This window comes from Notamacropus eugenii, chromosome 4 (assembly GCF_028372415.1).
Source record: "Notamacropus eugenii isolate mMacEug1 chromosome 4, mMacEug1.pri_v2, whole genome shotgun sequence".
In the NCBI taxonomy this organism is placed as follows: Eukaryota; Metazoa; Chordata; class Mammalia; order Diprotodontia; family Macropodidae; genus Notamacropus; species Notamacropus eugenii.
This window is the reverse complement of record NC_092875.1, coordinates 464,909,382-464,925,641: the sequence shown is the minus strand read 5'-3', so window position 1 is coordinate 464,925,641 and position 16,260 is coordinate 464,909,382. Positions and strand designations below refer to the sequence as shown.

Sequence of the window (16,260 nt, the reverse complement as noted above, 5' to 3'; positions counted from 1 at the left end):
AGGATTCTAAGGCAACACTGATCTAAATGCTGGCTGCATAATAATGATGGTGACAGCTTCTAAGTGGTGGCTAATGCCTCCGTGTCCAATGAATTCAAGCTGATTCGGAATTGGCAGGAGCAGGCAATATTCCCCAGATGGAGAGATTGCCTGAATTCACATTCTGGTGGAGCTGGTTTTTCTGGTTTTTAAAAGCAAACACAACAAAGTCCGTCCATGTGATTTCAATCAAGCAATCAGAAATCGTCCACACTCTTTGTGCTTTAGCTAAGGGTGGGTAGGGTGTGGGGGGGAAGAAATACAGGAGAAATAGAATCCTTGTCCTCAAGGAACTTAAAATCTGCTTGGGAAGACAGGACAGGGCTAGCTGGTGAAACAGAGAAGGAAAAAATGCCATAGAAAAATAAAGTGGGGGGGGGGGGGGGGAGCAGATCATGAGTATTCTAAGACTTGAGAGATCATTGATAGATACTGAGAAAATTTGCTGGACTTAGAAGAGATCGAGGTTTGATTGACATCTTCAACACTGGTTATGTGAGCACTGATTAAATAATTTACCTATCTGAATTTTAGTTTCCTCATCCCTAACGTAGAGATGATGACCTCTGAGTGTTATTGTAAGGATCGATGAGAAAATATGAGTAGAACTTAGCAAATCTCAATAATGATTCCAATGATGATAATTATTAGTGGTAGTACAAGTAGGTAGGTAAAAGTTGGGCGTGAAGTAGTTTGAGATTAATTCAAGCTAATTGAATAAATTCAATCTAATTTAAGGTGAATCTGGAAAGGCGAGTACAATTTGGTTGATGGAAAAGATGTTCCTAGTTGGGAGCAACTGAATATAGGCATACCTTGGAGATATTATGGGTCCAATTCCAAACTACCTCAAGAAGTTGAATATTGCAATAAAGCCAGTCACATGAATTTTTTTTATTTTCCTAGTGCATATAAAAGTCATTTTTGCACTATACTATAGTCTATTAAATGTGCAATTGTAGTATATTTTTAAAAATAATGTACATAGCTTAATTAAAAAATACTTTATTGCTAAAAAAAAAATGCTGACCGTCATCTGAGCCTTCAGCAAGTTGTAATCTTTTGTTTGGAGGCAATCTAGGTTCAGTGATTGCCCAGGTTCACATAGCTAGTAAGAATCTGATGTCAGAATTTGAACTCGGTCCTCCTGACTCTACTGCCAATGCTCCATCCCCCAGGCTCCCTAGCTGCCCCTGAATTGTCATCTTTTTGCTGGTAGAGGGTCTTGCTTGATGTTGACGACTGATCATGTAATTGCTGAAAGTTTGGGTGGCTGTGGCAATGTCTTAAAATAAGACAACAATGAAGTTTGCCAAATTGATCGACTCTTACTTTCATTTGAACACTAAAAGGCCATTGTAGGGTTATTGACTGACCTTTGTTTCTGGTGGAATAGGGAGGCCAGAGGAGGTGGAGCAATCAGAAGACATATAACATTTACCAATTAAGTTCAGTCTTATGGGGTGCCCCAAAACAATTCCGATAGTAACATCAAAGATCTCTGATCACAGATCACCATAACACTGTAACAGAATGATAATGAAAAAGATCAAAATATTGCAAAAATTGCAAAATGTGAGGCAGAGACATGATAGTAGGAGTACATGATGTTGGAAAAATGGCTTAGACAGACTTGCTTGACATAGGGTTGTCATAAAACTTCAGTTTGTTTTAAAAAAATGCTATGTCTGCAAAGGGTGATAAAATGTGTGCTTGTGATGGTTCGGAGATAAGTAGTAGTATCTTACACATGGGGACTGGTGAGGAGATTGGCCCAGTTAACCTGGAGGTTGTAGAGTTTATGTCGGAAGTAGTGGGAAATAAGTTTGAATAGAACCATGTGGGGCCCACCCACTATGGAAGATCTTACAACAAGACAAAGGGGACAATATGGAATCTGCGGGTTGTTGAACAGGTGGTCAAAGTAGTGTTTTAGGAAGATTATTTTGTTAGAGATACAAAGAGTGGACTGGAGTCAGGGAGATATAGCTAGGAGGCTGTTGAAATGATCCAGGTGTGGTGATCAGTGTCTGGACTTGATCTTGTCAGTGAAAACTTGAAGAAAGCGGAGGGAACAAGAAATATGGCCCAAGAACAACACTCTCTCTGACAGATCAGAGCCAGCATTGGTCTTTAAGGAAGGGAGAATGCTTAAGCAGAGGTCATCAGTTGTTAAGTTGTTCTTCAGTTGTATCTAACTCTTCAGTTGTGTCTAACTCTTCATGACCCCATTTTGGGCAAAGATAGTGAAGTGTTTTGCCATTTCCTTCTCCAACTCATTTTACTGATGAAGAAACTGAAGTAAACAGGGTAAAGTAACTTGCCCAGGGTCACGCAGCTAGTAAATGTTTGAGGCTAGACTTGAACTCAGGAAGATGAGTCTTCCTGATTCCAATGATTTATGGAATGAATAGAGGAAAGGTTAATCAAAAGATGAAACAAGATTTAAAAAAAAGAAAACCAAAATATTTTGAGACAATAACATTGGCTGAATTCCATCTTTTTATCTAATTGGTTATAATAAAAGGTAGAAGCATAAAAGGATAGGAATGAGAAGCAGGAATGAAGGAAGTTCACTATGAATTTCCTTTTTTGTGGGGAGAGAAGGATTTGAGCCTCTTTTAAGTTATGTTCCCCAAGAAAATATAGCTGTGACCTTTGTCAACTTACTTGAGAATCACAAAATCTTACAGCTGAAAATCACCTTAAAGATCACCTAGTCTTTATACACCAGGAAACTAGTGCACAAAGAAATTGGTCTCCTGAATCCATCTAGTGCTCTTTCCACTATGTAATACCATCTCTCTTTGAGCCTTGGTTTTCTCATCTATAAAATGAGGTGGTTGTACTATGCATTCTAAAATTTGTTCTAGCTATGTATTCTATGACAGACTGATGGCAGTTATTGTGAAGGAAGTCTCTCTAGACTATACCTTTTGGAAATAAAAGTTTCCATTTGGATCAATAATAATAAATGAAAAAATCCTTTTTTATCAGAAAGAGAGAAAAAGAATGATGATTTTAGATATCTAGTTTTGAGAGACCATTATTCTGAGCACCTAGTTTTTTTTAACAAGGATCATGCAAAAATAAACACAGAAGTAGAGGAGGACATGTGTTCACAGCCACATGAAGGTTGGACAGGAGAATGGGGCCTTTCTACACAGGTAGAAAGAAACTTCATGCTTCATACCCAGAAATTAAAGCGAGACAGAGGTTCCAGTACATCTACTTAAGTCTTCAGTTATTCTGCATATATGTGTATGGGGTGGTTCTTTCTCCTAAATTGGCTGATTTGATTTATCAAAAGTAAGTGCAAACACCATCTTCTTACTCATCAAGTATCATCTTCCTGTCAGTCTTTTTGTGTTCTGTTATTTTTAGTATAAAAGTCATTTTTTCCTTGCAGAAAGAAAAGAATGGAGCAGCTGTTCCATTTATCCTTGTGCCATCTACCCCAAGCAGTCCCTTATTTTTTACCCTCCTTTTATTCTTTGCCTTCCTTACCTCTTTCTCTTTCCCATCTCAGCCCATCTGAAATGTTGCTGAATGCCCTGGAATCACAGTAAAACCATCAGCCCCTTTTGTGTTATCTGTCCCATCATACATCCCATGTTATCATGAGCATTTTTAGAACTTTGTATCTTTGAATCTGACCTGCCTTCATTTCCACATCCCCACCATTTTGTTGAAATGACCAGTCCTCCCAATTCAGACCACAAGAGTGTTTCATACTGACCCCAAACCCCCAAATTAATGCCATGCATTTGAGGCCAAGACTTTAGAGCAATGGCTTGACATAATAACCTACTTAGAACCCTGGGAATAGACTGGCAGGCAGACTGTGTAAAGTCAGGTTGGCGTGGGCCCCAGAGGAGGAGAGGAGCCCTCCAGAGGACATCCAAGGACTGTTGAGTTCAGTAGCCCAAATCTACTCTGAGCATGGTACTTGTCAATCAATCAACTTTCACTGGGTATGAAGGATGTGCAAAGCACTGTGTTACATGTTGTTGGGTGAGAAAAGAGATATATGAGATCCTTCTTTCAAGGAGTTTATAATCTAGTTAAGGAGGCAAACCATAGTCACCTGAAAAGATAACAGTAGCTAATAAAAGTAAAATGAAGAGTCTAATACAATATAACATAACATAGAGCAGGCAGGCGCATTCGTTGTCAAGTCATGCCCAACTCTTCATGACCCCATCTGGGGTTTTCTTGACGAAGATACTAGAGTAGTTTGCCATTTCCTTCCTCAGAAGGAAACAGAAGAGGAAATAAGGTTAAGAGACTTGCTCAGGGTCACATGTCTAAGAAGTGTCTAAGGCCCAGATTTGAACTCACAAAGATGAGAATGTTCTGTCCACTGTAGCACCCAGCTGCCCTGTGTCTAATGCCTTGCAAAATGCCTAGTCCAAAGACATGGTAAGAGTGTCATTACTATTGATTGTTGATTGATTAAACCCCTAGTATTCGTTTTCTTTCATATTGTCCAGGTATATAAGGTGGTTTACTGAGACTTTTTTTCAATCAACAAACTCCAGTGACCCTCTCGTCCCTCCAGGATCAGAGGATCAAAGATTTAGACCTAGAGGACACCTTAGAAGCATCTCAGTTAGATGAGGAAACTTGGAGGGGGGGGTGGGTGGAGACAGACTGAAAAAGGTTGGGAACCTTTGAGAACCAGGACACCTAACTAGGCACAGTTAACAAAGGGAGCTCACTCGTAATGGAAAGGAGGAAGTCAGATCTGTGAATTAAATCAGAACCAAGACTGTAGGCTGATGGGTTAAAAGAGCCCTGAGAGAGAAAGCTGCCTAACCACAACTTGGAATCTTGACTTGTCTTCATGTCTTTTGCAATATTCAGTTATTTCGGACAAATGGTTTAGCTCTTTGAGGTCTCTACGTATTCTTCTGCCAAGGCCTAAATGGTCCTTGTCCACCCCTTCCCGGGGTCTGATGAGGCGGAGCACTGCTTGGCAGATGCTTTCAGGTGGAAAGAGACCCAGCAATGTTTTTATATAAGAATGAGAACAACTTCCTGAACCTGGTGGAATGGAGAGGCTAAAAGGTGACCAGCAGTTTACATAAATGCAGGAAAAACCCATCAGGCCCATTTTATAGGACCTCACAGCTAGAGCTCTTTCCCCAAACTGAGATCTAGCCCCTCAGCCTCTCTGTCTCTCCCGTCTCTTCCTCTTCCTGGCTCTCACACTTGAGCCTATCCGGGCAAAACTGCCCCTCCTAGGGTAGCTTTTTTTCCTAGCCCTTTTCTTCTCTCACCTCTTAGCCCACCCTTTAGGACTCCTTTGCATCTCTTCCTGTAGATTGGAATATCCTGGTTGTGGGCAGTGCTGAGCCAGGCCTAACCAAGCAACCACTTCCCCAGCTCACAAAGGAAAAGAAAGAGGGAGAGAAGCAGTGATGAACTCATTTAGTTTAATTCTAGAATAAGGTATTTTTCCAGTGCTATCTACCTTCAGAGAAAGAGCTGGTGGAGTCTGAATGCAAACTGAAGCATACATTTTTATTTTTCTTCTTGGGTTTTGTTTGAATCTGTTTGCTTTTGCAACATGGCTAATATGGAAATGTATTTTGCATGACTGCACATGTATAATCTATATGAAATTGCTTGTCTTTTCAAGGAGGGAAGAAAGGAAGGGAATGGGAAGGAATTTGGAATTCAAAATTTAAAAAATGTTAAAAATTGCTTTTACATGTAATTGAGAAATAATTTTTTAAAGAATTTTATTTTTCCCCTTTCTGTCTTAAGATGAAGGTTTGAACTGAGGTACTAAAGGAATACACACACTCTCCTGCGGAGAGAGCTCAAAGAATGAGTGATATGTTCTCTCCCGGACTTCAGGCAGAGCAGAGATCAGCAGCCTTAGTAGAGGCAAACAAACCTGCTCCCAGCTTGCTGACTCATTGTGGTCTTTCCAATAACACTTCCCAGAATGACCTTGGATTCAAATAATAACCACAAAATACCAGCAAATTTATTTGGGGAGCATTTACATTTTGGTGCAGTAGGTGAATCCCCAATGAAAGGGCATCATGAGAAGCATTTTTCTTTCAGAACCAACAGAATTCTCTCCTTCCTGTTGGCTGGCCTTCTGTGTAATTTCCCTTTCTTTATTTATACTCCATCTAACCTGAAGGCTGTCCAATCTTCTGTTTTCTGAAAAAAATGTGTCACCCAATCATATGTCACTAAGGACCATTGGATCATAGATCTGGCACTTGAATGGAACCCAGAGACCATCTAGTCTAAACATGAACAGTGAGAGGGAGATGATAGAGAAAAGGCTCCACCAAATAAGAGAGGGTCCTTGGATGAAGGCAGAAATTTTCTATTCTATTTAGGACAATAGTACTGAAAATAACAGCATTTTATGTAGCACTTCACCTATATTTACTCATTTGGTCTTGAGGACAACCCTGTGAGGTTTTTTTACAGATGACAGTGAAACATGGAGAGGTTAAGTGACTTGCCCAGGGTCACACAATTAGTGTCTGAGATAGGATTTGAGCTCTATGCCCCGTGTTCTATCTCCTGTGCCATTTCTGCCTTTGTCATCAACTGGCCCAACCCTTTCATTTGACAAGTGAGGAAACCAAGGCACCCAAAAGTGAAGACACTTGCCCAGAATCACTCACATACCAAGTTAGTGGCTTAGCCCCAACTAGAACCTGGAACTTTGGGTTCTCTGTTCAATGTTCTCTCTCTGATTTTGCCTTCCATTTATACTGGACATATTGTGTATGTACATAGTTATTTGCATGTTTTCTCCCCCATTAGAATGTGATAAGTTCATATCCCAGCCTCACATTTACTAACTTTGTGACCTTGACTAAGCCCCTTTATCTCAGTCTGTCTTAATTTTCTTACCTGTAAAACAGGGATAATAATAGCACATATCTCAAGGGGTCCCCTACCCCTGAAGGGGTAGGATCAGATGAGATAGTCTTTATAAAGCAATTAATGCAGTGCCTGGCACCCAGTAGGTGGTTAATAGATGCTCATTCCCTTCTTTGTTCCATAGCAAAACCATGGAAGCTAGTGATCCCTGGACATGACCTCATTTCCAGATGTAATCCCACACATGTGACTCCAGGTTCCTCTTCTGGTTCAGCATTCATTCCCCCAGACTATTGATCTGGGTGTGACCCAATGGCCAACTTGCCTTCTATACTGACCTTGTCATTGTTGAGCCAGCATCCTGTGCTTTACTAACCCATCACAGTTCTACAAAAGGAATTACCTAAAGCCTAAGGATGAAGCAGTTTCACTCTCACTTTTCTGTTTCCTCTCAGCTCTTTTAAGCAAGTTACACGGGTCACACGGAGGATAGATTATATGGAGGAAAGTGAGATCCAAGGATGGAGACTGTCCTTAACAACCAATGTATTTCAGGGAGAAAAAAAGGAGAAGACCCACTGGGAGTGGGATAAAATTGTTGAGCCAGATCACACACTCACACACGCACACATTCCCAAAGTGTTTGAGGACAACGCTTCCAAAAGCACAGGACACATCTAAATGAATACTGCAGTGCCCTATCTGACTTGGAGCAAATCATTTAATTTCTCTGGACCCCAGTTTCTTCATCTGTAGAATGAAGGCGTTAGATTAGATGACCCCTAGGTTCCCTTCCACCTCAAAATCCATGGTCCTATGAGCCTCAGTATTCTACAGTCATTCACACACCAAAAGTTGTTCTAAAGTTTTGTGCTTCCTCTTCCTCTTCCTTCCTCTTGGTCCCACTTAGCAAATTCCGTGCCTCTTGATTTGATGGAACCCCAGCAGAGCCAGCAGGTCATCGTCTGTTTGACAGACTTATCTCTGTGAGATTTATTCTGAATTTATATTTATTATGAAGTTTATGAAAAATGTCCAGCAGTTTTGCCTGTCTGCCTAAGCTGGGCATGGGCACACTGTTCTCAAGGAACCTGAAGTGAGCTGGGGCAGGGGTTACAAAGGCTAAGAAATCGCTATGAGTTGTATGTGGGTGAAAGGGCGAGGAACTCTGCCTTTGATGTGAAAGTCCAACAGGCTTCCTTTAGTTGGAAACATGAAGCCTTTGTTTTGCTTTTGTTTTCTAAATTAGACTTATTCTTTCCTCTAGCCCAAGCTGGAACCACAGTGGACACTCACGAGTCTTGTCTCACTACTGATTGATATAGGAGTTTTAGGGTTTCATTTCTAGGCCAGTTCATTCCTCCTCAGGCAGCTGGGTAGCCCCACACTCCCAGGGTGACTCACCATATTGGTTTGGATACTGAGCTGAAGTCATCCACCAGCTCAGCCTCCTGGAATATACTAGTGCCCAACACAAAAAGCCACACAGCTGCCCCAGCTGGAACAAATTGGTATTCTCTGTTGGCAGGCAGGTCTATCTCCAAAGAGCACTTTTATGAAGGGATCTCCATTACCTAGTTCTTCACTGGATCAAGGAAGCTGAATTCTTCACTGGCTCCACTCTGTCCTAATCTGACCAAAGGGCAAACAACAAGTCCCCAGTTTGGGGTCAGAAGAATTCTGCATTGGGTTTCCTAGGATTCAGTTAAAATTCCAGGATCCCATGTAAAAAAAAATCACAAAGGAACCAAAAATGACAAAATTAACAGTTCCAAAAAAAGAAAAAAAGTGCCTTCCTGCTGGCTTGGCAGGGAATGGGACATGAGGTCTGCATAATTCTGCCAGGGCTTTTCTTTCTTTAGCACTTGGTGTCCATGTATCCACACCTTCCAACTGTGTTTGTGTACAGGGATATTAATAACAGTCAGCAACTATGCAGGAGTTATCCTGTCATGGGTACAAAGAGCCAAAAGGATCCTATTCCTTTTAACCTCTTGAAAGACAGATGGTAACTACTCCAAACCTTTTATGCATAATGAGATTTCATACCTTACAAGTCCTGATGGATGAATCTCAATGGTTTTGAGACTGGGAAGCTGCTGGATCACCTGTTTACTTTAAAGCTAGTAAACTGTTTTCTAGACAAAAAAAAAAATTAATTTTTAAATAATTTAAAAAATAACTTTGGTGTCAATAGAGTATCAGACATTCCTTTCTAATTTTGTAACTCTGTGGTTCCCACGTAAGATACACTATGTAGGATAAAAATATCGGCCACCTTTGCTTTTTAAAGTACTTGTACACTTTTAATGCTTTCTTTTAAAAAACATACTAAGAGGCAGATCTCTTATAATATCCAGCATTTATGTAGCACTTTAAGGTTCACAAAGCATTTGACAAATATCTCATCTTATCCTCACAACTCTGGAAAGTAGGTGCTATTATTATGATCCTAATTTTACAAATGAGGAAACAGGCAGGCAGAGGTTAAGTGATTTGCCCAAGGTCACATAGCTAGTAAGCATCTGAGACTAGAATTGAACTCAGCTTTCTACTTTAGGTCTAGTGCTCTATCCATTTCACCTCTTTGTTGCCTATGAACCATTTGGGGGAAAACACCAATTTGTGAACAGGCAGAAGAGATCCTTCCTAAATGTGAACAGGTTTCCACCATCTTCCTAAACAGAACTAAAATGAATCTGTTGATAAAGTAACAGAGGCAAAGGTCCTCTGTGCAAATATTGGTAAAAAGACATGGTCAGGGTAGAAAGGACATTTTCTCTGAATTTTAGCAGCGCTCTTCTCCCTGACTGCATATAGACTTATCTGAAAAAAATGAGCCACAATAGATAGATGAAAATAATTTATAACTCATATTTCTAACGTACTGCACAACAGCCCTGTGAGGTAAATAGCATTTATCTGTGTTAAGACATAAGAAAACTGAGACTCAGAAAGGTGGGGACTTTTCCCACCAACCTGAATAAAGCTTCAGCCAAAAAGTTCTTTTGCTTCCCCTCCTTTCAGTATAATGTGTCTGGTCCAATTTGAAGATTAATAGGTTTTTATTAATGCTATGAAAGCTTGAAAGTAGATCCTTGCCCTCCTGGCCCTAAAGGAAATAAAACCTTGCCAAGCAAGGCTGAAAACTGATCAAATGACTGAGAAATTGAAAAAATAAATTTCTTGAATTTTGCCTTGAAAAATCTCCATATACAAACTCTGGGCCTCCATCATTCTTATTAGTCGCTAGCCTTTGGCAACTGGCTGAAATCTACCTTTACCCCTCTCCCTGTACTCTGCAGTCCAGTCAAATTGGGCTTCTTGTTCTTCATGCCACACCCCATTTCCCATTTCATTTAGGTCTAAGGGACTACATGGATTGGTAGAAAGTAGGGGGAATGGACACAAGAGATTTTGCATCTTTTTGAGGGCTATGAGCCCAAGAATCCATGTCACCATTTCTTATTTTTAAAAAATGTAAGATGCTTGAGGACCAAGTTGTTTCATTTTTGTCTTTGTATCAAATGCTTTTTTATTCATTCAAGAAATCACTGTCACTGTCCTCAGTAGTCAGACAGTCAGTACGATGTGCCAGGCACCGTTAATCACTTGGCATCCAAACAGAAAAAGGGTGACAATTCTTGGTCTCAAAGAAGTTCACGCTTTAATTAGGTGAGACAGCACATGAAAGAACATTCAGTGGTAGTACCAATGGAAAAGCCCAGAAATCCTGCAGGTGTGAAGGAACATCAGATGCTAAGACCTAGAGGTCCTTAGACTAAGCTGGTAGGTCAGTTGTCAATGTTGGAGGATATGTTGTAGGTTATAAACTGAGGGCAGATGATAAGGCTGAGAGGACCTGAGGACACACAGAACAGATGGCAAAAGCTGATGGTTCTTCATTTCATTGGAATGATAAGAGCTGATAACCCCATCTCATCCAAGCCTTGTGAACAATCAAACAGCTGGGATGGGTTCTAGGCAGCCCCAGACAGAGAAAAGGCTGAGGGAGGCAAAAGAGGGGGAACCTCCCCTCTTCCCAGTGTTGGTGGGTCTCCCCAGTCATCTCCCTTCTACCTTCCTTGCTATCTGTATAGTGTTCATGCTAATCTCATGGTTAGCAGTGGGAGCAGATGAAATTTCTACTAAGAAATTAACACTGTACACTGGAAAGAGTGCTGTATCTGAAGTTGAAAAAACATGGGTCCAAGTTCTGATTTTCCTTCCTGCTATCTCTGTCACTTTTAGGTAAGTTTTTAACCCCCTGGAGGCTCAGTTTCCTCATCTGAAAACAGGAGTAATAAAAAGAACTGCTCTGTGTATTCCATAGGGTTGTTGTGATAATACATGTGACATGTATAAAACACTATGTGAATCAGATGTTTTGGAAAAGGGAAGGAAGGCAGGAAATGGGATTCCTGAGTGTTCCTGGCAGGACTATTTCTGCAATGCCCTTCTTCCATCTCCAAGCTCCAACTGCCCAGGAAGACAAACCAGAGTGGTTTCCCAACTCCCAATGGGGAAAAAAAGGTCAAATACAAGAATAGCAGTAATGAACTGGAGAAATTCTAGACCCAAAGTTTCATGGCTATAGAGAGCTCAACATAAGGAATCTCCCTCTCCCTATTTACCTGATCCACAATTGTTTTCTGAACCTTGTAGCCAATGCATGGCGTGAGACAATGGGAAATTAAGTGTCTTACCCAGGATCTTGTAGCCAGATATGGTGAATGAAGTCCAAATCTTTCTGACTGGTTGCATCTTAATACTAATATCCATAATGACAAATCATACCAGTAACATAACCTCTTCAGCCTTGAGTAACATGGGCAAAGTTTTCAGCTCCATTATCTCATTTGATCCTGGCAACCTGGCAAGGTCAGTTGGAAAAATATCATTATCTCCCCTTTATTGATTAAGAAACTGAGGCTCAGATGGAACTTGCCTAAAGAGCAGAGGCAGTAAATGGAAAATATCCATCCTTTTTTTATACTCAATCCTCTCCTGGTTTTATTTCAGGGGCTTTAAGAAACTCCCAATTGTTCTCACCAGTTGAAAGGCTTGAATTGTTGGCAGTTGGGCTGTTGTGTGTGAGTACAAGTGTGTGTATGTGTGTGTTTCATTCCAACACACCCCACACTTTATAGTTAAGAAAATTAGCTTTCATTGTTGAAAAACTCCACAAACATCTCATTAAGACACTTATGTACTAATGAGGGATAATCAGTGTGCTTTCAAAGCCTGCTTAGAGCGGAGATAAACACTATTTATACAGTGAGCCTCCAGCACCAAGCTAGCCTTCCTGATCCTTGCAAATCACCCATTTTTAGTAAACCTACATTTGAGCCACACTGGAGAGGATCCTGGCTCTGGGCTTGGAGGCTGTCTAGGAATCTTATCTTGTGTTGTTCAGTTATTTCAGTCCAACTCTTTGTGACCCCATTTGGGATTTTCTTAGCAAAGTTTCTGAAGGGTTTTGCCATTGCTTTCTCCAGCTTATTTTATAGATTAGGAAACTGAGGCAAACAGGGTTAAGGGACTTGCCCAGGGTCACACAGCTAGTAAACGTCCAAGGTCAAATTTGCACTCGGGAAGATGAGGGACTCACAACTTTCTTGGCTGAGGAAAATGCAAGTTCATGTTTTGGACAGAGGGCAGCAGTGACCGAGCTGTAGCCACCCTGTGCATACCTGTCACAAGAGTGCTCTGCCAACCTTAAAGTGCCATAGGAATGAGTTATATATAATAAATCATCAATATTATAAATATTATATTTGTAAATAATATAGAATATTATATATTATAATATATTGTTATAATACATAAAATAACTATATATTTACGTATAATAAGCATTATTATAAATAATAAATTATCATTATTAGTCCAAGCCTCTCCTGCTTCAGTTTGGGGTTTGTTACTTCTAAATTACTGGACCGGTTATTACAGAATTTAATGTGATTTACCCCAAAATGCTGGGATGTAGATCCATCCACCAAGGAAGCAGGCCTAGCACAGTTAGCACAGTGGATGTTGAGTAAATCTGAAGATCTGATTTAAGGAACTGAGAGTAGGTCAAATTTTCACCCTGGACTTGAGGGTGATTTAGGATTCCGGTTCCAGGGTAGGTAACCCCTCCAACCTTCTTTGTCTGGGGAAAGTTAAGAGGTGTCATAAGAGGCCCTGGGAAAAGGAGATTAAGGTCAGCTGCGAGCAAGTAGTACCCTGTCCATAGTAATGGTTTCTCTCACCCAGGAACCCCGAGGGTCTTCCCCTCCCAGCCTGATTTTTTTATGAAAGGGGACACCCCTTGGGTAACTAAAAGAAGCCTATTCACTGAATGGGTGTCTCCCTCAAAGCGAGAACGTGATAGGATCTTAGCCGGAAAGGGCCAGGGTCCCCCACTGCCTCCTGGGCCATCTCCAGCCTCCTGGTGACTATCCAGCCACTGCACCCAGATGGCTCAGGAGGAGAAGGGGCGGCTGGGGCCCTGCACAGCCCGTCCGCCCTCATGTCGCCCCTCGATGCCAGAGTCCTCCACAAGAACGAAGGACACACACTTAGGGCGCTCTCACCCCCTGGAAGCTGACGGGTCCAGCCTCCACTCACTTACCTCTCTCTCCGCAGGAAGCCGCCAGGACGCAGCCCCAGGCCAGGATGATCAAAGGCGAAGAGGCCTGCTTCGACGTGGGCATGAAGGGGGCTCCGCCTCTGCCCCACTGCCTGCAGCTGGGGGCCCCCCGGATGAAAGCCCACCAGAGGGGGCCCTTCCCCGAAGGGTTCGGGGGGCCCTTCGCCCCGTTTCGGTACGAACCTCCTTCGGGGGACCCAGACGGATTCCCGGGCATCTTAGAAGGCGGGTCTCGCAAGCGGAAGAGCGTGCCCACCAAGATGCCCTGCCAGCCCCCCGCGGCCGACGCCGTCCCTCCCCCGCAGCCCGACAAGGCCCCGGGCCTGGGCTCCGGCCTGCCGCCGCTCTTCCGGCAGCCCCCGGCCCCCGACTACGACGCCCGCATGATCGACCTCTGCAACCTGGGCCTGCAGCTCTACCGCAGCCTGGGGCCCCTGGGGGCCAAGCCCATCAAGCAGGAGCCCGCCAAGCCCGGCCCCGCCTGGGCCCGCCCCGCCGCCCCGCCGTTCCTGCCCGCGCCGTTCCCCTGCTACCCCAAGGTGCCCCCCGGCCTGGTCTTCCCCTTCTTGCTGCCCGCCCCCGGCTTCGCCTACGGCCGCCCCCCGCCGCCACCCAAGCGCGCGGCCCAGCCCGGGCCCCGGCAGGCCGCGGAGGCCCGGCCCAAGGTGGAGCGCGTGGACGTGAACGTGCAGATCGACGACAGCTACTACGTGGACGTGGGCGGCCAGCAGAAGCGCTGGCGCTGCCCGCGCTGCGACAAGTCCTACACGTCCAAGTACAACCTGGTCACGCACATCCTGGGCCACAGCGGCGTGAAGCCGCACGCGTGCGGCCGCTGCGGGAAGCTCTTCAAGCAGCTCAGCCACCTGCACACGCACATGCTGACGCACCAGGGGGCGCGGCCGCACAAGTGCCAGGTGTGCCACAAGGCCTTCACGCAGACCAGCCACCTCAAGCGGCACATGATGCAGCACAGCGCCGTCAAGCCGCACAGCTGCGGCGTCTGCGGCCGCGGCTTCGCCTACCCCAGCGAGCTCAAGGCGCACGAGGCCAAGCACGAGGGCGGCCGCGGCCACGTCTGCGTCGAGTGCGGCCTGGACTTCCCCAGCCTGGCGCAGCTCAAGCGCCACCTGACGGGCCACCGCGGCCCGGTGCAGTACCGCTGCAGCGACTGCGGCAAGGCCTTCCAGTACCCGAGCCAGCTGCACAACCACGTGCTGAAGCACCGCGACATCCGGCCGCACATCTGCTCCGAGTGCGGCATGGAGTTCGTGCAGCCGCACCACCTCAAGCAGCACGCGCTGACGCACAAGGTCAGGGGGCGGGGGGGAGGAGGCCTCGTGCCGAGGGGGGCGGGGAGGCCCCATAGCGAGGGGGAGGGCAAGAGAGGCCTCGTACCGAGGGGGGCAGGCGGGGAAGCCTCGTGCCGAGGGGGCGGGGGGAGGCCTCGTACCGAGGGGAGCGGGGGTGGGGGAGGCCCCATAGCGAGGGGGAGGGCAAGGGAGGCCTCGTACCGAGGGGGCGGGGGGGGGGGGTGAGGCCTCGTACGGGGGGGGGGCGGGGAGGCCTCGTGCCGAGGGGGGGGGCGGGGAGGCCCCATAGCCAGGGGGAGGGCAAGAGAGGCCTCGTACCGAGGGGGCGGGGGGGTGGGAGGCCTCGTGCCGAGGGGGGCGGGGAGGCCCCATAGCGAGGGGGAGGGCAAGAGAGGCCTCGTACCGAGGGGGGCAGGCGGGGAAGCTTCGTGCCGAGGGGGCGGGGGGGAGGCCTCGTACCGAGGGGAGCGGGGGTGGGGGAAGCCCCATAGCGAGGGGGAGGGCAAGGGAGGCCTCGTACCGAGGGGGCGGGGGGGGGGGTGAGGCCTCGTACGGGGGGGGGCGGGGAGGCCTCGTGCCGAGGGGGGGGCGGGGAGGCCCCATAGCGAGGGGGAGGGCAAGAGAGGCCTCGTACCGAGGGGGCGGGGGGGGGGGAGGCCTCGTACCGAGGGGAGCGGGGTGGGGGAGGCCCCATAGCGAGGGGGAGGGCAAGGGAGGCCTCGTACCGAGGGGGCGGGGGGGGGGGAGGCCTCGTACCGAGGGGGCGGGGGGGGGGGGAGGCCTCGTACCGAGGGGGCGGGGGGGGGGGGGAGGCCTCGTGCCGAGGGGGGGCGGGGAGGCCTCGTGCCGAGGGGGAGGGCAAGAGAGGCCTCGTACCGAGGGGGGCAGGCGGGGAGGCCTCGTGCCGAGGGGGCGGGGGGAGGAGGCCTCGTACCGAGGGGAGCGGGGTGGGGGAGGCCCCATAGCGAGGGGGAGGGCAAGAGAGGCCTCGTACCGAGGGGGCGGGGGGGGGGGGGTGAGGCCTCGTACGGGGGGGAGGGAGGGGAGGCCTCGTACCGAGGGGGAGGGCAAGAGAGGCCTCGTACCGAGGGGGGCAGGCGGGGAGCCCCCCCCCCCGTAAGTTCGAATTCACCCCCAGATCTTGGAGGATAATGTGAAGAACTAATTTCCCGGTCCGGTGATATTAGAGCGCGGTTCAGGGCGCTTGATGGCCACAAAAGCCCCGCTCGGTACAGGCCCAACAATCTGGGTTCGGTTCTTATTTTTTCCGCCCCTGGAGTCCCGCCCCTCCTTACGGGCCTGGGTGCCACGCTTGGGGCTTCGGTCAGGCCCACCCTGGCCCGGCAGCCCAGTCCGACTTCGTTTTATTCTAGATTCGGGGAGCTCGAGATCAGGGCCCAGGAGCGGCCGGCC

At 46.5% G+C, this 16,260-nt stretch overlaps 1 protein-coding gene and 1 long non-coding RNA gene across 2 annotated transcripts in view; one reads left to right on the top strand and one right to left on the bottom strand.

Annotated features, from left to right (window-relative positions):
* Positions 1-16,260, top strand: part of ZNF366 (zinc finger protein 366) — a 110,808-nt gene that overhangs the window by 52,918 nt on the left and 41,630 nt on the right. The window contains exon 2 of the mRNA XM_072606313.1: positions 13,531-14,847. Coding sequence (XP_072462414.1) covers positions 13,561-14,847 — 1,287 coding nt within the window. The 5' untranslated portion in view covers positions 13,531-13,560. The remainder of the gene's footprint in view (positions 1-13,530; positions 14,848-16,260) is intronic.
* LOC140502031 (uncharacterized) lies at positions 6,016-13,605 on the bottom strand. The gene is made up of 4 exons (XR_011966484.1): positions 13,517-13,605; positions 12,870-13,054; positions 8,950-11,773; positions 6,016-6,219 (listed from the first exon to the last, which is right to left on the bottom strand). It is a non-coding gene; the product is annotated as an uncharacterized lncRNA (long non-coding RNA).